The sequence below is a fragment of the Mobula birostris genome, chromosome X, assembly GCF_030028105.1.
Source record: "Mobula birostris isolate sMobBir1 chromosome X, sMobBir1.hap1, whole genome shotgun sequence".
NCBI classification, from domain to species: domain Eukaryota; kingdom Metazoa; phylum Chordata; class Chondrichthyes; order Myliobatiformes; family Myliobatidae; genus Mobula; species Mobula birostris.
This window is the reverse complement of record NC_092402.1, coordinates 50,379,922-50,405,705: the sequence shown is the minus strand read 5'-3', so window position 1 is coordinate 50,405,705 and position 25,784 is coordinate 50,379,922. Positions and strand designations below refer to the sequence as shown.

The 25,784-nt window shown below is 42.8% G+C and overlaps 1 protein-coding gene and 1 long non-coding RNA gene across 8 annotated transcripts in view; one reads left to right on the top strand and one right to left on the bottom strand.

Annotated features, from left to right (window-relative positions):
* Positions 1 to 353: 353 nt before the first annotated feature.
* LOC140191752 (uncharacterized) lies at positions 354 to 18,535 on the bottom strand. 2 transcript variants are annotated; one of them, XR_011883910.1, is made up of 4 exons: positions 18,474 to 18,532; positions 14,016 to 14,063; positions 13,733 to 13,898; positions 354 to 592 (listed from the first exon to the last, which is right to left on the bottom strand). It is a non-coding gene; the product is annotated as an uncharacterized lncRNA (long non-coding RNA). The 2 variants fall into 2 exon arrangements; XR_011883911.1 differs by lacking the exon at positions 14,016 to 14,063 and having other exon boundaries at positions 18,474 to 18,535.
* A 257-nt stretch (positions 18,536 to 18,792) lies between these two features.
* LOC140191614 (signal transducer and activator of transcription 1-like) overlaps positions 18,793 to 25,784 on the top strand; it is a 97,459-nt gene continuing 90,467 nt past the window's right edge. For 3 of the 6 annotated variants that reach the window (XM_072249167.1, XM_072249171.1, XM_072249166.1), the window contains exon 1: positions 18,793 to 19,014. In XM_072249167.1, the coding sequence (XP_072105268.1) occupies positions 18,980 to 19,014 (35 nt within the window). In that variant the 5' untranslated portion in view covers positions 18,793 to 18,979. Of the gene's footprint in view, positions 19,015 to 19,146; positions 19,166 to 25,784 lie in introns of those variants that run through there. The other 3 variants (XM_072249168.1, XM_072249169.1, XM_072249170.1) reach the window with 2 other exon arrangements.

The window sequence follows — 25,784 nt, the reverse complement described above, 5'->3', positions numbered from 1 at the left end:
ACCCTTATTCCATTTTTATGTATTTTTTTAGATTTATTTTAAAATGACTTTACTAAAAGCAGTTTCAAACTCCTAGGTGTGCACATCTCACACAACCTCTCATGGTCCCAGAACACACCCTACATGATCAGGAAAGCCCATCAATGCTTCAACTTTCTGAGGAGGCTGAAGAGAGCTGAGCTATGCACATCTATACTCACGTCCTTCTACAGGACAGTAGAAAGCATCTTAACATGCTGTGGATTTGGTGCATGCCTCAATTAACCGAAGTTTCATGGACATCGTTAAAAAGATATAAAGAGACAAACTACCATTTAACTGAGTAACAAATTATATATTCAAATGAAACACAGAACAAATTAGAACGCTAACAATATAGTTGTCTGTCATATCCAACAATAACAGGAGAACTGTACAGGAGAGTATTTAAAGAGGAAACGCTGTTGCACTGGGGTAGTTACACTCGTGACCACACAAGTTCACGTCCAGTGGGACGAGTAGCCGTCACTTCCTTGGTTGTAAAAGGCGACCATGACTTCTTTTGCGCCTTGTCTTCACTTTATTCTTCACATAGCATTTCAGAACTGCCCTCCTGTAATTGAAATTAAAGAGATTTTAGGGCAGATCATGAATAGATTGATCGAACAGATTGGTCAAAGAAATGTTATAAAGGAATATAGAGAAAGGCAGAGCCACTTAGAGTGGAAATTCCAAAGCTCGGGCAGCTGAAGGCATAGCTGCCAATGGTGTTAGAATTGGCAGAGTGCAGAGATTTTGGTGGGTAAAATGGATTGGAGAGCTCAAAGAGATAATGAAGATAGAGAGATAAGACTACTATAAGCCATACAAAAATGTCCTGATGAAGGACCTTGGCCTGAAAAATCAACTGTTTATTTGTTTCTATAGATGCTGCCTGTCCTGCTGAGTTCTTCCAGCATTTTGTGTGTGTTACTCTGGATTTCAGCATCTGCAGAATCTCTTGTGTTTAAGATAATGAAGGTATTTGAAAGCAAGGGTAAGAATTTTAAAACTGAGATGCCAGACTGGGGTTGGTCAGCAAACATGGGTGAGATTAGATTTATGGCAGCAGAGTGGACTATACCAAATGAATGCAGAGTAGAGTGAAGGAGCCATCAAACAATTTGAGCCCTGAGGTGACAAGGCATGGATGAAAATTTCAGCAGAAAGCGAGCCAAGTCTCAGGCACAGAAAATTATATTACAATATAGTAAAAGATGCCCCAGCTGTATAATCAACAAAAATTTAAAACAGGGCCATACTAAAAACATCTCTTTAGTAGACTTGCCTGTGTGCTTAAGTTTTTCTGTGATCAGTAAATAAAAGGAACAACCAGTTTTCAAAAAATTGAACAATGTTTCATTTATGAATCCATTTAAAAAATCAGTATCTTGATTTCATTTTGTGCTAAGTTTCTTTAATTTTGAACTGGACTTTATCTTAAATACAAATGTAGTTGTATAAGCATTGCCCTTGGATACAATGGGGCAGTGCTATTGCCATGCTTGCTAAGCACACCCATGCCTGGTCAGGATTTGGCTGGGAGATCATCTAGGAAGCCAAAAAAAAATGCATGCGTTGGGGAGTTCAGGTGAACAACTCATTTCTGTTTCCAGCTTAGAGATGACATATCTTCCACTAAGGCAGGGCCTGATTAAGCTAGTGCGGGGCCTGTAGCACATGTTATAAAGGGGCCCTAAATTTTAAAAATGTACATAAGTATTAAAACATAAATTATTTACTTGCAATTCAATTTTTTCATCTGGTATACAGCCAGATAATACGACAAATGCCTGACACTTCAGTAATAGTATTACTTACATGTAGGTATCAATTTCAAATGTCAAAAGTAACAAAACTACAATTTAAAAGTTACATTTTCTAGATTTAGCATGAGCAAATTTGTTGATGATACTGGAAATGTCTATTTCACGCAGAAGTTCATGTTTAATGCTCATTAGAGTGAGATTGTTCAATCTGTTCTGACCCATGGTGCTCCTCAGTTCATTTTTAATCCTTTTTAGTTTTGAAAATGAGCGTTCTCCACTGCAGTTGGTAACCATGAGTGACAAATAGATGCGCAAGGCATTTTCTACATTTGGAAAACATGACTCCAAAGAATTGTCAGTTATCAAACGTTACAACTGTAACTCTACAAGGTCTTGTTTGGCACCAATATGAGAAGCAAGGTCAGTTTTCAACAGTTCAGTAAACTGCACAAATTCTTTGTCAAGACTTTCTTCCAGATCTTCGGGATATGATTTAATAAGATATGATCTCTTTATGATCTCTTCAGGTGTAAACGACTGTAACTGATGAAGGAATCCAAAAACACCATTCACCTTTAGATAAGCTTTCTGCCTTTTTGACAGGGCAGAAAGCAAGCTGTCAATAATAGCAAGAAATGCTCGGCTTTTAAACTTCTGAGAAGGCATTTGAGATTCAACAAGTGGATCAAGAGTGCTGGAACCACTGAAATCACCATGCGCGCGATTTAGCTTGTGTTTTCTTCGAGTTTGCTGTTGTGGGCACGTAGCCAAGTGGTTAAAGCGTTCAACTAGCGATCTGAAAGTCATGAGTTCGAGCCCCAGCCGAGGCAGCGTGTTGTGTCCTTGAGCAAGGCACTTAACCAGACAGTGCTCTGCAACGACACCAGTGCCAAGCTGTATGGGTCCTAATGTCCTTCCCTTGGACAACATCGGTGCCATGGAGAGGGGAGACTTGCAGCATGGGCAACTGCCGGTCTTCCATACAACCTTGCCCAGGCCTGCGCCCTGGAGAGTGAAGACTTTCCAGGCGCAGATCCACGGTCTCGCAAGACTAACGGATGCTGTTGATAATCTTCACACTTAGTCAGATCCTTGGCTTTATGCTCAATGTCTGAAAAAGTAGACCACATAGCTGGAATATATCCATGCAAGGATTCATAGAGTGCACAAGCTGTGTTCAAGTCTTGGCCAGAAAATTGCAAAGAAGCACTGGTCATTTGAAAACGCTGTAATACTTGATCCCATAATATGACCATTATTCCTGTTTCCAACTTTATCATGGTTGAAAGTAGTCCACGAGCCTGTTGTCGACACTCTGTCTTCTGATCATTGTTATTTGAAATGTCATTCAAGACTTACTTTATTGCAGAAAAGCTGTATAAAGTGCTTTTGTTGCATCTGCATGAGCTGACCACCTGGTATCTGACATTCTTTTCACAATGGGCAAATGAGCACCACCATCAGATAATGCAGCAGAAAGGAGATCCCACTGATAAGTAGAAGCAGAAAAAAATGTGTACAGGCTTTCTACAAATTGAAAGAAAATTAATGCTTCTTGACAACATTCAGCAGCACATTTTCCAACCAAATTTAGTGAATGTGCAAAACATGGCATGTAATCCGCAAACTCATTCAGCTCTTTAATTCGTGCTTGTAAGCCACTATACTTGCCACTCATGTTGCTGGCATTGCCATAACTTTGACCACGGCAGTCTTTCATATCAATATCATTTTCCTTTTAAAAAGTCAAGTAAACTTTGAGCGAGCTGTTCAGCACTATGACCTTCCATATCCAAAAACTTCACAAATCTTTCAACTGGTCCAGACGGCAAAACATAGCGCACAGTCAAAGTCAGCGGCGCAACTTCCAGCGGTGTAACAGCGCACGCTGCAGCGGCTTGGGAGCGTGGGAGATAGCACAGAGGTCACCAAGGAGCCAACACACGCCTGCACACAAATACCATGCAGCTCCGACATGAAAACAACAGTGTTGCCAGATCGTCGTGAGAATACAGTGAGATGCCAATTTCACCAGACTGCAGCTTGCAAGCATTTAGTGCGGGGCCTTCAAAAATGTGGGGCCCATAGCATATACTACTTTTGCTACTAGGTTAATCCGGCCCTGCTAAAAGGACTGTTTCCTATGCAAGTTTCATTTTCACTAATACCACCCTTCTACCCCTGTAACCATCCATTTACCTCGTCCTTTCCTACCATTCAGAGACCCAAAAACTCCTTCCTAGTAAAGAAGCAGTTCACTTCCAATTCAACATGCTGCCTTTGGCGCTCACTCTGTGTGTGTGTGTGTGTGTGTGTCTTTTGCTACTAGCACACAAAGGAATTTAAACTGTGCACCAAGAGGTTGTCACCTATCTCATTGTCATGTGAAGTACATTTCACGATCACACACAATCAGATTTCCTTTTCTGGTTTCTGATGCAGAAGGTGTTGATAACGTGGGGTTTGCGATGATTTGTCTGCAGATTTTAAAACTGGCTTACTTGTACTGCTTTCATTGAAGAAATTATTGATTCACTATGTCAAATTCCAAAGAAGCAAAGGGTATGAAGTGCAAATGAACTGCTAGTTCATTTAGATGGCTTAATAAAACAGTAGAAGCTGCTACACTGAAAGCTTATGAGATCAGGCTCGTGGAGCTACCAGAATATTTATGTACAATACAGAAACTGGTGTCACCTGCGTGTATTGTCGCAATGTAAAAGTTACTGGAGAATATGCAAGTGGGAAGAAGTGGAGTGATATTTGGAAACTTGACTTTTTAAAGTGTCATTTAGCAAGCAAATCACCTATGAATGGTGTGCAAAGGCTCTGGCAATAAACCCCTCATTACCCGCTGCAGGTCTGCTGTGTATATTTTGTGACAGTGTATATTTTTGAACAAGAGCGAAAATGATCAAACCCAGAGGAGATCAAAGTTCTTACTGACAGTGTTTTGCTAGCTGTTAAAATGAATGCCCCTATATATAAAACTCAGTGCATACATGTTGTTGTCACTGGGCAAAAAATTGCATAGCTCAAGATTTTTGTGCACACTGGTCATTACAAATTAGAGGAAACATTGATCACAAGATGATTCCTCTGTATTAATAGAGAAACAAACACAGATTGATTGACTACTTTGCAAAACAGGTCCACAGCAGGTGCCATCTCATTGGTTCTTCGCTTAACCCTGGAATACCTGGACAGCAAAGATGCATACATCAGGATGTTCTTTATCGACTACAGCTCAGCATTCAAGGCTATAATTCCCTCAAAACTAACCAATAAGCTTCAAGATCTAGGCTTCAATACCTCCTTGTGCAATTGGATCCTCAATTTCCTCACCTGTAGACCCCAGTCAGTTTGGATTGGCAACAGCATCTCCTCCACGATCTCCATCAGCACAGGAGCCCCACAAGGCTGTGTGCTTAGCCCCCTGCTCTACTTGCTTTATACATATGACTATGTGGCTAAGCACAGCTCCAATGCCATATTTAGGTTTGCTGACAACACCACTGCTGTTGGCCCAATCAGAGGTGGTGATGAATCAGAATACAGGAGGGAAATTGAAAATCTGGCTGAGTGGTGTCACAACGACAACCTCTCACTCAATGTCAGCGAGATCAAGGAGCTGATTATTGACTACAGGAGGAGGAAACCAGAGGTCCATGAGCCATTCCTCATCAAAGGATCAAAGGTCCCTCCTACCGAAGGGTTTCAGCCCGAAATGTCGACTGTACTTTTTTCCATAGATGCTGCCTGGTCTGCTGAGTTCCTCCAGCATTTTGTGTGTGTTGCAAAGGTGGAGAGGGTCAGCAACTTTAAATTCCTCAGTGTTAATCATTTCCGAGGACCTGTCCTGGGCCAAGCATGTAAGTGCAATTAAGAAGAAAGCGCGGCAGTGCCTCTACTTCCTTAGAGGGAGTGAGATAAGGATACATTTTTTTACTCAGAGGGTGGTGAAGCTGTGGAATTCACTACCAACAGAGGGCAGTAGAGGCCAAGTCACTAGTCATGATTCTATTGGATAGGAGAGCAGCCTCAAAGAGTGAAATTCTACTCCTATTTTCTAAATTTTTTATGTAACAGCTGATGTACAGGATTCACTGCAGCATCAATTTACACATTAACATTTTTCATATTTATATTTTCTCACATTGAAGATCATTCAGCCCATCAGTTCTATGCCAGGTCAAAGGCTTTTAAGGGTGAATCTAGAGTAGGTAGAACAACTTGGTTAAAACTTCTGTGGATTTGTAAATCTTGTGGACAGTCACTCCAAAGGGCTTTAGAGAAGGAACAACTAATTTCCTTCATCTCAAAGTCTGACATAACAGTTCATTTAAAAAGCCCCCTGGTTCCTAAAATCATGCTGGAATGGAAAGCTTCAGCAATTTTCCTACAAGACAAAACCAGGTAGCATAAGTTGCAATGGCCCATCCCCTTTTATGTACACTATTTTACTGGCTCTCCACTCTGTTCTGGACCATCTGGACAACAGTAATACATATGTCAGGCAGCTGTTTATCAACTATAGCTTGGCATTCAATACTATCACCCCCTCCAAACTTAACATCGAGCTCCAAGACCTGGACCTCTGCACCTCCCTCAACAACTGGATTCTTGACTTCCTCATCAGCAGACCTCAATCAGTACAGATTGGTAACATCACACAAGTGCTAGGAGAACTCAGAGGATCAGGCAGCATTTATAGAAGGAAATGGACAGTCAATATTTCAGGTCAAGACATTTCCTCAGGATTGGGAACAATGCCTCGTCTTCACTGACCATCAACATAGGTGCACCTCAAGGCTGCATGCTTAGATCCCTGCTCTACTCTTTTTTACACCCATGATGGTGTGGCTAAGCACAGCTCCAATGTGATACACAAATTCAGCAATGAACATCACTTTTGTTGATTGAATACTGTGTGGTGATGAGTCAGCATAGAGGAGCGAGACAGAACATCTGGTTGAGTGGTGCCACAATAACAACCCCACACTCAACATCAACAACACCAAGGAGGTAACTGTTGACTTCAGAAAGGAGAAGCTGTGAGGTCATGTGCCAGTTCTTATTGGTGGATCAGAAGTAGCTTCAAATTCCTGGACATTAACATTTTGTTGACCTATAGACGGCCCAGCACATAGATGCAACCACGAAGAAAGAGTGCCAGTTCCTCTACTTTCTTAGAAGCGTATTGAGAATTGGCATGTTACCAAATACACTACAAACTTCTTAAAATGTTGAATGGTTATATCACGGCCTGGTACAGAAATTCCAATGCACAGGAACATGACAGGCTACATTGAGTTTTGGCCGCAGTCCTCTCCATCACTGACAGCATCTACAGGAGTTGCTGCCTCCAGAAGGTGGCATCTATCAACAAGAATCCCCACTATCTAGGTCATGGCATCTTCTTGCTGTTTCTATCAGGAGGTTTAGAAGCCTGAAGTCCCACACCACTAGGTTCAGGAACAGCTACAGTACCTTCCTATAACCATTGGATTCTTGAATCAACTGGCATAATTCTAATCCTACTCCAGTAATGGAATACTACAGACCATCTCTTGCATTACCATGGACTTTTTTCTGGTTGTGCAAAAAAGTCTTTTTTTTCCCTCTCTCTTCACAGTCATGTATAATTTATGTACTGTGTATTGACTGAACTCATGTTGATGCAAATTGTGATGCAAATTTTTCATTGTACCATTGCACTTGCACACATTGCAATAAACTCTACTTAACTTCAAGCATCAAAGCATTAACACAGCCTCTCTTGTTCCTTGTCTGCACTGGGATTGAGTCTGTTTGTTGGAAATGTGGTTGCAAACCATCATGTAGTAGAGGAAGAATAGAGATGAATTTCTGATGGCAGCCACATTTAACTTGGATAGAGTCAAAGGTTCTTATAAGGTCTAAAAGGCCATGTGAGATGGTCGCTGCTACTTCATCTCTTGGAGTTGTTACAAGATTATGCTCATCATACCGCTAAATGGACAAAATCCACACTGACTCAGGAAACAGTTCTAACCAGTGTACAGAGGCAGATGAGGAGAACACTCAGTTTTCCCCCGAAGACAGCAGTGAGCTCCCTCTGTAGTTACTGAAATCAGATTTATCTCCTTTCCAGTGGCGGCGCCAGAGATTTTTTCTTGCTGGTGCTACGGAGGGGCTGAATTATTCAGTGATGGTGCTGAGGGGTGTGCTGTATGGTAATATGTATTCGCAAGGCCAGACGCATGGCGTTCAAAAGTCAGTTTCAAGCATTATGTGCCTACTATAAATGCCTCTGTTGATTCATAAGCAACAGCAATTGATAGATATAATACAGAAGTGAACTGTGACAGTGTCAACAGCATTGGAGACAAACTGGGCTACACAGAGCATAAACAAACAAACCAACAGAGCATCCAACCCACAGCGCACAATGTGAATCATGCACCAATCCCGCAATCAGCGTCAAGTGCGTGCTTTTCAACTGAAAAACACAACACTAACCCACAATGTCCGCTACTATTCGCATTACATAGACAGACAAGGCCGAAAGTTACACCGTTATTAAAGTCAAATAAGGCAAACAACAGATGCAAGGCTTTTCCAGGAGTTGGACAAATTGTACTCTGACCATGCAATACCTCAATTAATTCGGCTACTGAATTTAAAACAAAAATCAACAGAATCACCACTTGGAAGTCTAAGCAAAACCAGTAGGCTTAATAGCAGTAAACGTAATACTTTAGGATTTGCAGGAAACATCAGGACTATGGGGTATCCACCACAAAATAATAATTATAATAATCAGCATTAGTCTTGGCCCAAATTTTTAAAAAATCAACTGCACTCACCATTAATGTTTTCAGAGAAGCACAATCTGTCTGTTGTTGTGATTGGTGGCAAAAGCATCAATGATTTTCTGGATGGCAAGTGCTTTGGTCCTCCGGCTGTTTATGGCCAACAGAGCCAAGTTCCTGTTCCGAGCATCGCCGCTGCTATTCCTTAGGTAGTTTTTGACGCTTCTGAGGCAAGAGAAACTCCGTTTGCATGAGGCCGATGTCACAGGTAGAGTCAGTGATATGCAGATTAGTTTGTATAAATCTATAAATGTATCGCGGTAGGGTCTCATTGGAGCTAGAAATTCCACCATGTCATTCACTGTCTGTCCTTGCTTTTGTTTTGTTTCCAGCAGACACTGAACCTGATGTAGCTCTGCAGTCAGGTTCACTTCAGTCACTCCATAATATTGGGCCATTGGCCAAAGACAATTCTTGTCTAGGAAGAGCTTGTGTTTGGGACTCAATGCTGAGACTCCAGTCAGAACACCCCCAGTTTCAACTGAGAACCGTCTTTTCATTTCAGTCAAAAGTCTGTCTATAACCGGATCGAAACAGTGCTTGCGAAAGTCATCAGAGGATGTGACAGGTGTGCGTTCAGTTTGGGCCTCAACAACAAAATCATGTAGGCGGCGGGGTGGCTGGGCCTGTCTCCTTTCATGTGGTCTGCTCTGTATACCGGCCTTGACGCACAGGTCCCTAGCTCTTGTCTGAATTTCACTCCATGATTCCTCTCCCCGTTTTGCTGAGAGTGCATCGATAATAGACTGAGCCAAGACCACAGCGGATGAAAGCTCCAAACTGGGAGATTGTAGCTGGTCTGATGTGAATTTGGTGACTCGGAATAAATCCTCTAACAGAGTGAGAAGTAAAGCAAACTGCTCGTCAATCAGTCCATTTACAGCTCCGGCCTCCGTTTCCTTCTGTGCATTTGGTTGACCCATAATATCCTGTAGTGTAGCTAGAATGGCAGGGAGTGATTTCCTTATAGCCCACAAAGCTGTATACTGCCATGCCCAGCGTGCATCTGACAATTTCTTCAACTCCACGGGCTGTGCAGTTGATTCCAGTTCTCTCTGTTTCTTCATGAAAAGATCGTGGGCAACAGAGTTTGAAAAGAAATTGTAAAGCAGCTGCACAGTTTCAAAAAACTCACCTGCCCGCTTGTTGTACATTGCTCACAACATCCACTAAAACAAGGTTAAGTCTGTGAGCATGGCAGTGTATATATAATGCCTGCGGGACCTCTTTCCTGAACCCCTCTTGTACCCCATTATTGCACCCGGACATCACTGCCACCCCGTCATAACACTGATCCATACACGCGTTCTTATCAATAACACACTGGGCGAGTGTCTGTTCAATGCTTTTAGGAAGCGACTCTGCATCCAACCCTTCTGCTGGAGTGAAGTGCAAGAATTCTTCAAGCACTGTTTCGTTATTCAAATACCGCACCACCACGGATATTTGCTCCTTTTTACTCAAGTCTTTACTTTCAACCACCATGATGGCAAAATGTCCAGCCTCCTTGATTTCTGCACTTATTTGACGTCTGACCATATCTGCCATAATACCCATAATTTCATTTTGGATATCGTGATGGGTGTTTTTTGCATTTCCAGGATTGTCCTCTATTTTTTTAGCTACAGTCTTATCAAACTGCCCAATTACACTGAGTAACTCAACAAGGTTTCCCCTATTGCCAGATCCATCATCCTCCCAGTGTCCTCACTGGGCAATGCCTTGGCTCGCAGTATAGTGTAGAGACTCAACCACAGCTCTCATATACTCACGATTTTCTTGGACAATCTTTGCATGTCCTTTGTCAAGCATGTTTCCCAATCTTGAACCTTCTTGTTTTCTCAATCAGAATTCGGCCCATGCCTCCATAGCAAACTTATGAGCTGCACTTACATGGTGGGTTTTGAAAGCTGTTGTAGCTTTCCGCCAGTTGTGGTAACCGGTGATAGTGAAGGTAGACTCAGAATGGAACCCATGTCCCCCACACAGGAAATGCCTGCATACGAAGCAGAATGTAGCATCTTTTGTGATTGAATATTCCAGCCAGGAGTACAGGTCAAACCAGCCACGAATAAAACTCCTTTGCTGATTGCCAAACTGTTGCAAAGGGTACTTTTTCAATGCTGGCCGATGGGGTCCTTCCTCAGGCTGCTGGCTAACATCACTAAGGGTATTCCCACTCGCACTAAGAGCAGCTTCATCCATGTTCTCTTCCGAATCCCGCTCCATTTCTTGTTCCTCAACTTCGCCCTCACACTCCTTCGATGAACTGCTGTCGTCCTCATCCCCACTTACTCCTTTCTGCATGTCACTTTCAATTAAGACAGGCTCGGGCTGAGACACCACTGAATCCTCTGGATGAGGTCGTTTCTGACTAAAAATCAATCCATTTTTCACACCCGCCAAAATAATGCACGTGCCAGGCCCACGCTAGCTTGTAAAAGCACAATGTGTGTGTGTGTGGCATCCGTCAGTCTCGCGGGACCATGGATCTGCACCTGGATGTATACAATCAATCTCTCATGTGAGTGAGAGTGAGTGACATCACTACCTTAAGTGATCTTAGATCAGCTTAACTGATCTGAAGACAGCAACGGCAAGACATTGACAACGAACGAATAAGCATAAGTGTAGAGTGGATCTGACAGAGTTTATAACTTTATTGCTGCGTGGGTGCTATGGTAATTGGGGGTGCTGTTTCACTAGATCAACTGGAGAAACAAGCTGTATTCAAAACTATACAGAGAAAGCAAAGCAGCTGCAATTTGCATGTGAAATTTCAGTTAATTTCTTAGTGGTGTTATGGTGGTGCTCTTGTAATTTCTGCTGGGGCTATAGCACCAGCTAGCACCACCTTAGCGCCGCCCCTGCTCTTTTCTTGGAAATAGTTACAATTATGGTGCATGAAGTCTCCTGGCATATCCTCCTCTTACAAAGAATGTAGAACAGTACATTATAACTATAGGCCCCTTGGGCCAAAATGTTGTGCCGAAATAAGTAAATTAGTAATTAAATGCCCAACTAATCCCATATGCCTACACAATAACCACACCCTTGCATTTCTTGCACATTCATGAGCCTTTTGAACACCTCCATCACGTTTACCTTCACCACCACCCCAAGCAGCACATTCCAAATTCAAGTTGCAGTTTAATTGTCATTTATCCATACACACGTATACAGCCAAACAAAACAGCGTTCCTCTGGGGCCAAGGCACAAAACACAGTACAAACAATCACACACATAGATAGGATAGCAGAAAAGCAGTTACAAATAAAGTAGCCCAACTACCGCAGTGTCATGGCCTGATAATTAATGGTGCATGGGATATTGTCCTGGAGCAAGCACGCAGCAATCCTCATCACGCAGCAGTGCAGCTGCAAATGGAATCCAATGTCTTCTACCGAGTGAACACTGGAGGGCAGCACTAACTCAGCACAGACCCCCGCTCTCTCCCACATCAGCTCCGGCATCTCCTTCCCTGGGCAGCTGCAACAGGCGGCCCACAGCATGAGGGCCTGCTCCCCACAACAACTGAGGCCATGCAGCTCCCCCGATATTAGTCTTGCCAATGAACCAGTGAACCAGATTTGCAGTACAGGTGTCCCCCCGCTTTTCAAACGTTCGCTTTACGAAACCTCACTGTTACGAAAGACCTACATTAGTACCCTGTTTTCGCTAACAGAAGGTGTTTTCACTGTAACGAAGAAAGGCAGCACGTGAAAAAAATCAGCGCGTGATAAAAGGCAGCATGCGCCCCGAGCAGCCGCTCTGCTCCGGATTTGGAATGGCATTGCTTAAACACGTTGCAGTGAGCAGCTGTTAGCAAGATGAGTTCTAAGGTGTCGGAAAAGCCTGAAAGAGCTCATAAGGGTGTTACACTTAGCGTAAAACTAGACATAATTAAGCTTTTCGATTCTGGTGAACGAAGTAAGGACAACATGAGTTTGGCTTGTGGAAACTGACGAAGATGATGTTGAAGAAGTTTTGGCATTCCATGACCAAGAACTGATAGATGAAGAGCTGATGCAATTGGAGGAGGAAAGGATAACAATTGAAACTGAATGCAGAAAGTGAAGCAACTGTGTGAGATTTTCGCTGCAATGATAAAGTACGACTTTAATTTTGAAAGTGTACATAGGTTTAGGGGATATTTGCAGGGTGGTTTGAGTGCTTACAAACAACTGTATGATAGAAAAATGCGCGAGGCTCAGCAGTCAAGCAAGCCTTCCACATCAGCCACAGCAGACAACGAACCTCGACCTTCGACATCGAGGCGGGCAGTCATAGGAGAAGATGAGCTGCCTGCCCTGATCGACGATGAGATGACACCCCCGTGTCCCACCACCCCAACACCCGGGCCCCGGACAGATACTGTACCGATTCGCAAAGAATGCAGCGGTAGCAATCGCCTCTGATCTGCGCCGACATTTACGTGCCGGGCAGCACCTAATTAACTAGCATGTTTATTTTGGCTTTTTTCTTAACGATGTGCTGTGTACCTCCCAGCTGCTGTTGCGTTCTTCGCGGCAATGTATCGGGTCAGCGGCCTGGAGGGTGGGGGCCACTGTACCACCCAACCTGCGACGACTCAGTCTAACACACCATCATCAGTGTGCTCGGCGCTGTTTTCCCAATTTCGGTTAGTGATATTACACTGTACATACATTTCTACTTTATATAGGCTGTGTATTTTTACGTGTTATTTGGTAGATTTGGCAGCTTCATAGTTTAAAGGTTACTGGAGAGCGCGTTCATGCCAACAGCGCTTGCATGAGATTTTCGCTACGGAGATCTGTGCAGGCAATCGTTGTAGAGAAGTATTTCTACTTTATATAAGCTGTGTATTTATCATATCATTCCTGCTTTTACTATATGTTACTGTTATTTTAGGTTTTATGTGTTATTTGGCATGATTTGGTAGGTTATTTTTGGGTCTGTGAACGCTCACAAAATTTTCCCATATAAATAAATGGTAATTGCTTCTTCGCTTTACGACATTTCGGCTTACGAACTGTTTCATAGGAATGCTCTACCTTCAGATGGCGGGGGAAACCTGTATTCCACATTACCACCAGGGTCGTACTCACAACAAAATGCTCAAGATGATCATTTGCACGGCTTGTCGGACTGCGCACCACCTCCGACGCCTTCCTCCTTGGGTGGCTGCAGCTGTCGGCAACACAGAACGCAACGAATCCAGCTCCATCACCATCGAGAATGGAACAGGCCTTCAGAACTTGATGCTCTCAATATCTTGTGAACGCACAAAAGACACAAATGATGAACAATTATACCTTTGTGTGGATCCCACCACACACTCATCACTCGTCATATAAAAAATCTTGCCCCTCTCATCTCCTTTGAACTTACCGCACTCTCGCCTTAAATGCATGTCCTCTGGTATCAGATATTCCAACCCTGGGAAAAATATAATGATTGTCTACTCTATCTATGACTCTCTGATCTTAGAAACCTCTATCAGATCTCCCCTCAGCCTCTGCTGCTCCAGAGAAAACAATCCAATCTTGTCCACCCTCTCTTTAAAGCTCATGCCCTTTAAACCAGGCAGCATCCTTGTGAACCTCTTCTGCATGTTTTCCGTTGCCTCCATGCCCTTTCTGTAAAGGGGCAACCAGAACTGAAAGCAATACTCCAGATGCAGCCAGGCCAGAGTTTTATACAGCTGTAACATAACTCCCCAGATCTTGACCGCAATTCCTCGACTAACAAAGGTGAGCATACTGTATGCCTTATTTACTGCTAATTAATCACCTTTTTCACCTATTTGAAAAACGCAGTCAAGGCAGTATGATAGAACTTGCCCCACACAAAGCTATGCTGATTTCCTTAATTAGGCCATGATTTTCCAAATTCTCATTAACCCTATCCCTTGGAATCCTCTCTAGTAACTTCACTACCACTGATGTGAAATTTACCTGTCTATAGTTTCCAGAATTATCCCTATTTCCCATCTTGAATAAAGATACAACACTAGCTACTTGCCAGTCCTCCAGTACCACCCATAAGACCATAAGATATAGGAGCAGAAGCAGGCCATTTGGTCCATCGAGTCTACTCCGCCATTCAATCATGGGCTGATCCAATTCTTCCAGTCATCCCCACTCCCCTGCCTTCTCCCCATACCCTTTGATGCCCTGGCTAATCAAGAACCTATCTATCTCTGCCTTAAATGCACCCAATGACTTGGCCTCCACAGCCGCTCATGGCAACAAATTCCACAGATTTACCACCCTTTGAATAAAGTAATTTCTTCGCATCTCTGTTCTAAGTGGACATCCTTCAATCCTGAAGTCGTGCCCTCTTGTCCTAGACTCCCCTACCACGGGAAGTAACTTTGCCATATCTAATCTGTTCAGGCCTTTTAACATTCAGAATGTTTCTATCCCTCATTCTCCTGAACTCCAGGGAATACAACCCAAGAGCTGCCAGACGTTCCTCATACAGTAACCCTTTCATTCCTGGAATCAGTCTTGTGAATCTTCTCTGAACCCTCTCCAATGTCAGTATATCCTTTCTAAAATAAGGAATCCAAAACTGCACACAATACTCCAAGTGTGGTCTCATGAGTGCCTTATAGAGCTTCAACATCACATCCCTGCTCTTATATTCTATTCCTCTAGAAATGAATGCCAACATTGCATTGGCCTTCTTCACCACTGACTCAACCTGGAGGTTAATCTTTAGGATATCCTGCACAAGGACTCCCAAGTTTCTTTGCATCTCTGCATTTTGAATTCTCTCCCCATCTAAATAATGGATGCCTGTGAGACAGACTTGACTTGATTAAATGACTGGTAAGATATGGAAGTAGATTGCCAGGCCTTTCTTCTGCGCAGATACTGCTGCTGTCCATGTTGGGACCCAGCTGGGTTTGAACTCAAGACCATCTGCCTCGAAGTCCAGTGCTGATGCCACTACACCACCAGCCAGCCCTCCAAGGTGTTGCATAGGAGCAATTATTGGACCAACAAGGTTGTTGGGATACTTGCAGGTCAACAAGTAGATTTTAAGAAACACTTAAAGAAGAAGAGAATTAGGCAGTTTTGGATCCCAACCTCTGGAGCCGAGTTTGGGATTCAAACATCTGAAGGTATAGTTGTCAATGGTGGAGGAATGAAGATCAGGGGATGATTGAAACAGTAGTCTGGACGTAGGGTGTAAGTTGAATCACGAGTTAAAATTGGCATGTCGCAAAGGTAATGCTACTGTTGTTATGGGGGACTTCAACATGCAGGTAGACTGGAGGAATCAGGTTGGTACTGGACCCCAAGAAAGGGAGTTTGTGGAGTCCCTCCGAGATGGATTCTTAGAACAGCTTGTACTGGAGCCTACCAGAGAGAACACAATTCTAGATTTAGTGTTGTGCAATGAACCGGATTTGATCAGGGACCTCGAGGTAAAGGAGCCATTAGGAGGTAGTGACCATAATATGATAAGTTTTAATCTACAATTTGAGAGGGAGAAGGGAAACTCGGAAGTGTCAGTATTACAGTTGAACAAAGGGAACTATGGTGCTATGAGGGAGGATTTGGCCAAAGTTCAATGGAACAATACCCTAGCAGGGATGACAGTGGAACAGCAATGGCAAGTGTTTCTGGGAATAATGCAGAAGTTGCAGGATCAGTTCATTCCAAAGAGGAAGAAAGATCCTAAGGGGAGTAAGGGGAGGCCGTGGCTGACAAGGGAAGTAATGGACAGTATAAAAATAAAAGAGAAGAAGTATAACATAGCAAAGATGAGTGGAGGCCGGAGGATTGGGAAACTTTTAAAGAGCAACAGAAGGTAACTAAAAAGGCAATACGTGGAGAAAAAATGAGGTACGAAGGTAAACTAGCCAAGAATATAAAGGAGGATAGTAAAAGCTTCTTTAGGTATGTGAAAAGGAAAAAAATAGTTAAGACCAAAATTGGGCCCTTGAAGACAGAAGCGGGTGAATTTATTATGGGGAACAAGAAAATGGCAGACGAGTTGAACAGGTACTTTGGATCTGTCTTCACTAGGGAAGACACAAACAATCTCCCAGATATAATAGTGGCCAAAGGACCTAGGGTAATGGATGAATTGAAGGAAATTTATAATGGTGTTGGATAGACTGTTGGGTCTGAAGGCTGATAAGTCCCCAGGACCTGATGGTCTGCATCCCAGGGTACTTAAGGAGGTGGCTTTAGAAATCGTGGACGCATTGGTAATCATTTTCCAATGTTCTATAGATTCAGGATCAGTTTCTGTGGATTGGAGGGTGGCTAATGTTGTCCCTCTCTTCAAGAAGGGAGGAAGAGAGAAAACAGGGAATTATAGACCGGTTAGCCTGATGTCGGTGGTGGGAAAGATGCTGGAGTCAATTATAAAAGATGAAATTACGACACATCTGGATAGTAGAAACAGGATTGGTCCAAGTCAGCATGGATTTATGAAGGGGAAATCGTGCCTGACTAATCTTCTGGAATTTTTTTGAGGATGTAACTATGAAAATGGACAAGGGAGAGCCAGTGCATGTAGTGTACCTGGACTTTCAGAAAGCCTTTGATAAAGTCCCACGTAGGAGATTGGTGGGCAAAATTAGGGCACATGGTATTGGGGGCAGAGTACTGGCATGGATTGAAAATTAGTTGGCTGACAGAAAACAAAGAGTAGCGATTAACAGGTCCCTTTTGGAATGGCAGGCGGTGACCAGTGGGTTACCGCAGGGTTCAGTGCTGGGACCGCAGCTGTTTACAATATATATTAATGATTTAGATGAGGGAATTAAAAGTAACATTAGCAAATTTGCCGATGACACAAAGCTGGGTGGCAGTGTGAAATGTGAGGAGGATGTTATGAGAATGCAGGGTGACTTGGACAGGCTGGGTGAATGGGCAGATGCAGTTTAATGTGGATAAATGTGAGGTTATCCACTTAAGTGGTAAGAACGGGAAGGCAGATTATTATCTAAATGGAGTCAGGTTAGGAAAAGGGGAAGCACAACGAGATCTAGGTGTTCTTGTACACCAGTCACTGAAAGCAAGCATGCAAGTACAGCAGGCAGTGAAGAAAGCTAATGGCATACTGGCCTTCATAACAAGGGGAATTGAGTATAAGAGCAAAGAGGTCCTTCTGCATCTGTACAGGGCCCTGGTGAGACCACACCTGGAGTACTGTGTGCAGTTTTGTTCTCCAAATTTGAGGAAGGATATTCTTGCTATTGAGGGAGTGCAGCGTAGGTTCACAAGGTTAATTCCCGGGATGGCGGGACTGTCATATGTTGAAAGATTAGAGCAACTGGACTTGTGTACTCTGGAATTTAGAAGGCTGAGAGGGGATCTTATTGAAACATATAATATTATTAAGGGATTGGACACCCTGGAGGCAGGAAGCATGCTCCTGCTGATGGGTGAGTCCAGAACCAGAGGCCACAGTTTAAGAATAAGGGGTAGGCCATTTAGAACAGAGCTGAGGAAAAATTTTTTCACACAGAGGGTTGTGGATCTGTGGAATGCTCTGCCCCAGAAGGCTGTGGAGGCTAAGTCTCTGGATGCTTTCAAGAAAGAGTTAGATAGAGTTAAAGAGTGGAGTCAAGGGATATGGGGAGAAGGCGGGAACAGGGTAGTGATTGTGGATGATCAGCCATGATCACAGTGACTGGTGGTGCTGGCTCGAAGGGCCGAATGGCCTACTCCTGCACCTATTGTCTGTTGAGCAACTAGACTTGAAGGAGCATCAAGAAGGGGAAACCAAAAATTATTCTTATGTGGCTGGTAGTATCCTCAGCTACATAAGGATGAACAAGGCCAATGGAATTTTACAAAGATTTTTGATCCCTCAAAATACCTCACAGTACTGAATAATTTTACGGACTCCTGTACGGATCGACTCATCCACCTCGACGTCACACGCACGGTTTGCGTCTGACGCAATTTCTTCGAAATCATCTGCTTGAGCTCGAGCTTTAGAGCTGCTGTTCTACCGTGAACGGTACCTCCCGCCAGATGTTTTATGCATCCAATTAGGAGGCGAGCCGAGGCTGACCTTCTTAATATTCGGGAGAACAGCGGACGAGGCGGGATTAGAGGGGGTGATTGATTGAACACGAACCAATTGATTGTTAGACTATGGATGATAGAATTTAATCGCAGGGGAGGGCTGGGTCAAACTAAACTCGCCTGTTTGTGGTGGGCGGTGTGTTGAATTATTGGAACAGCTGGATGTGTTTTGCTTTTAATACTGTTTTTTTAATATACAGTATTTGACGGCTGTAATGTAAATTTCCTAGCAGAAGTAATCACACGAACAGCCGCTACACAAAACAAAATCTGCAACAATAACATACATTTTGCATGATTCTAGGTCTCAACAAGGAAGTTCGGGTAAGGTAATAATTCAGACATTTTTTTCTAACTTTGTAACCTCTTAAATTTCTCAATTGTTAATTGTGTGGTAAATGAACAGAGACGAAACTTAGAATGGAGGAGGCATTGTTTGAGCTCACTGGTGTTGGGTAATGATTCCAGGGTCCTTGTCTGGTAAGATGTTTGAGTTTATTCAGTATTTGTCCGAGCATACGACATCCTCGATCGTGTCAAATGATCTTGCTCCCTTGACCTTAACCGCCATAGGTAACGACAATAACGTCGATGCTGTTTTAGCTCATTGCTGGACTGCAACCTTCTGACTCAGAGGAGCACAGATTGATGATGTCAATAAAAACTTTAGGGTGTCTAGGTCTAGAGTGGTGTTTGTGTAGAATCAATGGTTTGGGGTATTATTGTCTAAGATTTCGCTGGTTTCCAACAGTCTTTAAAAATTTTCCAACTTTCACTGAAATCTAAAATATCTATGGGTAATTGGATGAAGTGGTAAGGGACTTGGTACTTTTGCTTTAACAAACTGCCAGATGAATTCAGTAACAATTCCTAACCCCCGTTTCCCATGTTACTCGATCTGCTGAGTTTCGCCAGTGGGTGTGTTGCTGCACTCTCCTGTAGCTCCATAGTACTTCCTGTTAAGTCAGAAGATACATGATTAGGTTGGTGTAAATATAGTATGGAGTGAGCGTTGAATTTCAGGTGTGTTGGACTGTTAATCAGCCTGTGCAACATCTGTGCTGCTGTTCCAGGAAAATAATGTGAATGAGAATACAAAACAGCTTGAGCTTTTCAAATAACTGTATTGCTTTGAAAACTTGGTTTATCTCTGGTCAAAGGAGGTTTGGGGTACTTAGAGGCACATTATAAAATAGGGCAAAGTCAGCAAGGTCTCCTTAAGGGGAAATCTTTGAGGAAATTAGATTAGATTAGAAATAACAGGCAGGATAGGACAAAGGAGAGTCAGTGGATGTTGTTTACTTGGATTTTCAGTAAGTCTGACAAGATGCTACACATGAGACAGCTGCTGAACAAGGTAAGAGCCTGTTACAGGAAAAATGCATGGTTAGAAGATTGGCTGGCAGGAGGCAAAGAGTGGGAATAAAGAGGTTTTTTACTGGCTGGCTGCTGGAGATTAGTGGTGAATTAGAGGTTGATAACTTCTTGATTAACAAGGGCATCAAAGATTAGGGGGGAGAAGACAGAAGAGGAAAAAGAAATCAGTCATGGATGAGCTGACTTGATGAGCCAAATGGCCTAATTTTGCTCCTATGTCTTGTGATTTTTAAGGGCATTCAGGATGAGGTTTCTTTTCAGGCTGATTAACAGTCCAACACACCTCAATTTCAATGCCATTGTCCTGTCCAAGACCCAAGTTCTTTACAATATTCAGCTGTGAATATTGGCAGCCAGCAAAGACGTGTGACAGTCTTTTTTAAAAAAAAAAGGAAGGAGAAACTATAATAACCAAGCATAATCATGGCCATGTTGGTGATGTTCCATTGACGTTACAAACTAAGAGTTTCAGGACAGTGTCACAAAAGAGGAAATGTACTCCCTTGTGTTGTGTAGGTAGAAAACAGTTTGGCACAGATTAGATGGGCTGAAGGACCTGTCTGTATTAGGGTTTATCCACAATCTGAGAGTTCTTGTCCTGCTGTTAATCAAATTTTACTATTCATGGAATTAAATTTCACAATTTATGATGATGCAATTCAACCTTGTGATCTATGTTTTGCAAAACCAGTGCCATGGTATTTATACAGGCTTGAATTTCCTCTTGACTATTTTTACTTGTATTGAGAGCTTGCAAAGCCTTCACAAAACGCCAATGCAGTGCCTTAAGACAAGGCAATAGGTGCAGGAGTAGGCCATTCAGCCCTTTGAGCCAGCACCACCATGCACTGTGATCATGGCTGATCATCTACAATCAGTACCCTTTTCCTGCCTTCTCCCCATATCCCTTCACTCCGCTATCTTTAAGAGCTATATCTAACTCTAAAGACACTATGGCTTTGCATTGTAGTGTTCGAATGCAGGTATGCATCTGTCAAATTCTATAAAAAATAAGCTGCTTGGGCTGTGTGCTGCTCTCCCCATTACAGAATGCTGCTGCATAGGAAATATGGTGCTTTCACAGTGGTGCAGAGCCCCGCAGCTCAGTATAGAGGCTGCCTGTGAGAGTTGGTGTTGGGTGGGTTGAGATAAGCTGTGCAGACGCTTGCCACTGTGGTGGGCTGCATCCTGGCTGGGACAGTTGCTGCAGAATGACGGCACCTTTGCCTGGTGTTTACAGACCACACAGATCCTACAGTTTCTCCCATCACCTCCTGTCTCTCCCCATCCTGGGGATCTTCAGGCCAAAATGGTGCTGAGCTGTGATGTCAAGTTTGTAACTCAGACTTGGTTGTTTTTTTTAAGATTCGTAAGGATGGTGGGGGGTCTGGTTAGTATTTAAGGACAGGGATGAGGGACAGTTGGAGGTCAGGGGCAGAGCTGGTGGTTGGAGTACAGGTCGGACCACTCTTCAGTTGAAGGCTAGCGATCCCCGTGGACAGATTCGTCAGCGGGCACTGTGCATGAAGACCAGCAATCCCCCATGGTCAGTAACCGAGGTTGGTGGGCCCCATGGATGAGGGCTGATGACCCTCAAGTTGGCAAGTCCCTCGGGTTGCCCGGTCCCGGGTCCGGCAGTCTATGTGGAAGGATCTATGCGGGTCTGGAATTTGGGGTTCCGTGATCAGCGAATCCCAAGATCGAGGCCTGAGGTTTGTGAGGTCTGGACACGGCCTGTCTGGGTGTGTGGGAGAGATACAGGGGGCTTGTTGTTCTGCTGAACATTGGACATGCTATGTTGGCATAGTGATACCTGCAAGTGCATCCTGAGATGTGTTGGTTGTTAGTACAAACAGCGCATTCCAGTTTATGTTTTGATGTGATTAATAAGTGAATCTGAATGTGAACCTGATTCTTGAGATATCTGTATTGTAACAGGCTCAATGATGGTTGTTGGGCATTGTTACCAAACCAGGAGAAGGGGAGACAACAGATTCTATCTTATCTACCGGGAGCAGGAGCCAACATGTGGAGTAGGTGCAACCAGTCAATCCACAGAAATGGCAAAGGTGCAGTTCTGAACAGCACACCTCAGTGCTGAGTGTCTGCACCACTTGCTCCAGCCGAGTTCTCTCAGCCAGTTTCTCCACAGTCAGCTTTAGAGAGTTGCGTCTGCTTCCCAACACAGTAGCACTGTCAGCAATGCTTCTCTCGGTCTGGAGTGACTTGTTCCTGCAAATGTATTCTCAGCACCGATGGAAGTACCAATCTGAGTTGTTTTGCTGCCAAGGAATTTTGCATATCCTTGAGATGGAAGGTCTATTTTTTTTTCATTGCTGAGAAGTGAAGCAGTTAGGATCTAGAATATGCCAGAAGGAAGTAGAACCCCACTTTCAGTGTTGCCTTTCATAAAAGGCCAACTTGTATCTCACCTGGTCCCCACATATCAATGCAGCTATTAAGAAGGCAAGATAGTGGCTATATTTCATTTGGAGTTTGAGATTTGGTTTGTCACCTAAAACACTCAAGCATCTACAGATGTACCACGGAGAGCATTCTGACTGCATCACCATCTATGGTGTGTGTGTGTTCTGGCTACTGCAGAGAATTGAAAGAAGCTACAGAAAGTTGTAAAATTAGTCATCTCAGTTTTGGGTACCAGCCTCTGTAGAATCAGAATCGGGTTTATTATCATTGGCATGAGTTGTGAAATTTGTTAACTTAGCAGCAGTTCAATGAAGTACATAATATAAAGGGAAAAAAATACATAATAAAATAACTAAATTGATTACAGTGTACATATATTGAATAGATTCAAAAATTGTGCCAAGAACAGAAATACTGTATATTAAAACAGTGAGGTAGTGTCCAAAGATTCAATGTTCATTTAGGAATCGGATGGCAGAGGGGAAGAAGCTGTTCCTGAATTGCTGAATGTGTGCCTTCAGGACCTCCAGCACCCAGGGCATGCCCTTTTCTCACCGTTTCCATCAGGTAGGAGATACAGAATCCTGAAGGCACAGACTCAGCGATCCAGGAACAGCTTCTTCCCCTCTGCCATCTGAATGGACATTGAACCCATGAATACTACTTCACTTTTTAAATATTACTTCTGTTTTTGCACTATTTTAATTTTAATTAATATATACAGTACTTACTGTAATTATTTTTTCCTATATTATGTATTGCATTGTACTGCTGCAGCTAGGTTAACAAATTTCACGACATAGGCTGATGATATTAAATCTGATTCTGACTTGCCTTCAGTTTTTATTTTTGCTTCCTCCTCTGTGGGATAGGGCTGACAGATATCAATCGCTATTGGCCCTCCAATTTAAATGGTGAATCTACATGCATGACATCTAGACAGTGAATGACAACACAGGACCAAAATATTGCGCTGAAATAATCTGAAGTAAAACATGAGAATGGGAATGCTCAGTGGGTGGAGGGAGAACTGGTTGGCATCGGAGATAGAAAAGAAAATGAAGGATTTAAGTTTTAAGAGGTAGGGTTACGGTGGGAGGGGAAATAAAGATGTTTAAAAAGGAGGCAGAGTTTTGAAAGAGTGGGGAATTTGAGGGTTGCAGGGAACTGGGACAGAAGAGATGAGGCCTGGCACAAATCGCCCAGGATCATTCATTGAATAGTAGGATAGTTTTGAGAGGCCAACTGGCCTACTCCCATCTTGGGTGACATTGGTATTTTTCCAGCTTTCCAGAAACCCCTCCTTGCACACTTTTTAAATCTACAAAAATAATATGCCTTGCATTTATTTCATTGACCTTAAAACAGTTAACTTCCTAGTTTTAATCACTTTCCTTCCAATTTCTTGATTGTTTGTTTACATTGAAAACATTTTCTTTAAACGGATACTGTAGACTTTCTATATTGTGGTCCATTAGCAACACATACATTAATCACTTGGCAATGTATTGTTCTGTCAATTGTTCAATTGTTTCCTTGCAGTGGCATTCCTTAGATGACCTGGAGTGGAATAGAATTCTTTTTTTTTAAATTTGTGGTTTGTTTCCTAGTACAATGAATTCTGGATAATTGGGCCATTGGTTAACCAGGGCAGCCACTTATTTGGGACAACTCATGAAGAACAAAAGCTAATTAAGAAAATTGCTGGGATTCCCTTTGTTTATTTGTGGCATTATGCAGTTTAAAGGGGACAGGAGTCTATTGCTGAACAATTTTTTTCTGTATTTCATTTAAATACATTTGTTAGTAAAATGGTAGTTTAAAAAAAATGCCTTTTTAACTATTTCCATGAAAGTTCATTGTAACTGTAGAGAAGTAAAATGTCTATGCTTCCATAAACTCCCAAGATTCTCAAAAGTTAACTCTTCGGGTCATAAATGCTTTCCACTTGGCTTATTAAACCTTCAACAGTACTCAGTGATGAATACCTTCCCAGAAGAAGAATCACTCCACTTGATCAGCTTTGCACATGCTGGACTAAATGTCACAGCATTGAGTTCCTGCACCTCGCTTCAGTTCGGTATTTTTGTTTTAACCCTTGCTCTCAAATTTCTGCATCAAATTTTCAATGATTCCTGTACATTGTGACAGCGCAGTGTTCCTGGTGTGATCTAACCCAGCGATATGGAGCCATTTTCTTTTCTTTCTGGAATGTGGTCCTGAAAGATTGGTCCTCCAAGGGAAAAAATTAGCTTTAAAATCTGTGCCCTTAAGATGATCATATCCCAAATGCCAAAGATGCAAATGCCAGAACAATTAAAATAGGCATTTTTCAGTGGGCTGTTTAACTATGGGACACATTGCATCCAGGTTTGATACTATCAGTACACTAGCCCCAGTGAAACTGGCTGGCTGAGTTCTTGAGCTCAATCAGTGATTGCTCAATAATGAGGTCTGAATGTGATGATGAATTTTTTTTTTGGTATTTTACCTTTTGTTTAAAACACCTTTTCACAACTACTAAGATTTTTGCCTTCAAACTAGGGGGCATAATTTTAAGGTGAGTGGGGGGTTATCAGAGGTAGATTTTTAAACAGTGGTAGCTGGGTGAAATGGAGGTAGAGACATACATTAGGGACACTTGAGAAACTTAGATAAGCATATGGGTGAAAGATAAATGAAGATTTATGAAGGAGGGAAGTGTCAGACTGAACTTGGAGTAGGTTAAAGGGTCAGTACAACATTGTAGTGTTCTGTATAAACTGCATGGTTGCATAGTCTCCCTGCTTTCTCCCCCCCCCCCAAAAAAAAGTTCTGGCTCCCCTTCCTTTTGATTGTTAGTTGTACTCATGATTGAATTGTGATGACTGTCCAGAATGTATCTAGAAAGATCAATTTACTTCAAAGATTGGAATCTGAATCCACTCCAAATTTAAGAATAACTTGCAACTATCTTCAGCTATTCCCTGTGAAACTAATGTTAGGCAATTCCAGTCCAATTGATAATGTGCTCAGATTTTGAGCATATTACCCATGTTCGGTGCTACATTGCCGGTCACACCCAACCCATAAAGAGGAAACATCAGACAGATGGTTTGGTGGGGAGTGGGGTATGCTGTAGATACGTAAACTGGGGCAGTGTAGAAATTTTATTTTTGTATCTGACCCTTGCCGTACCCTAATCAGAGCGTTCTTAATGCTGACGTTTGATGCTACTGATTGCAACATTAATGCTACTTATTCTGGCCAATATAGGACAATGTTATGGTGCTGCTAACCTCCATTGTACACATAG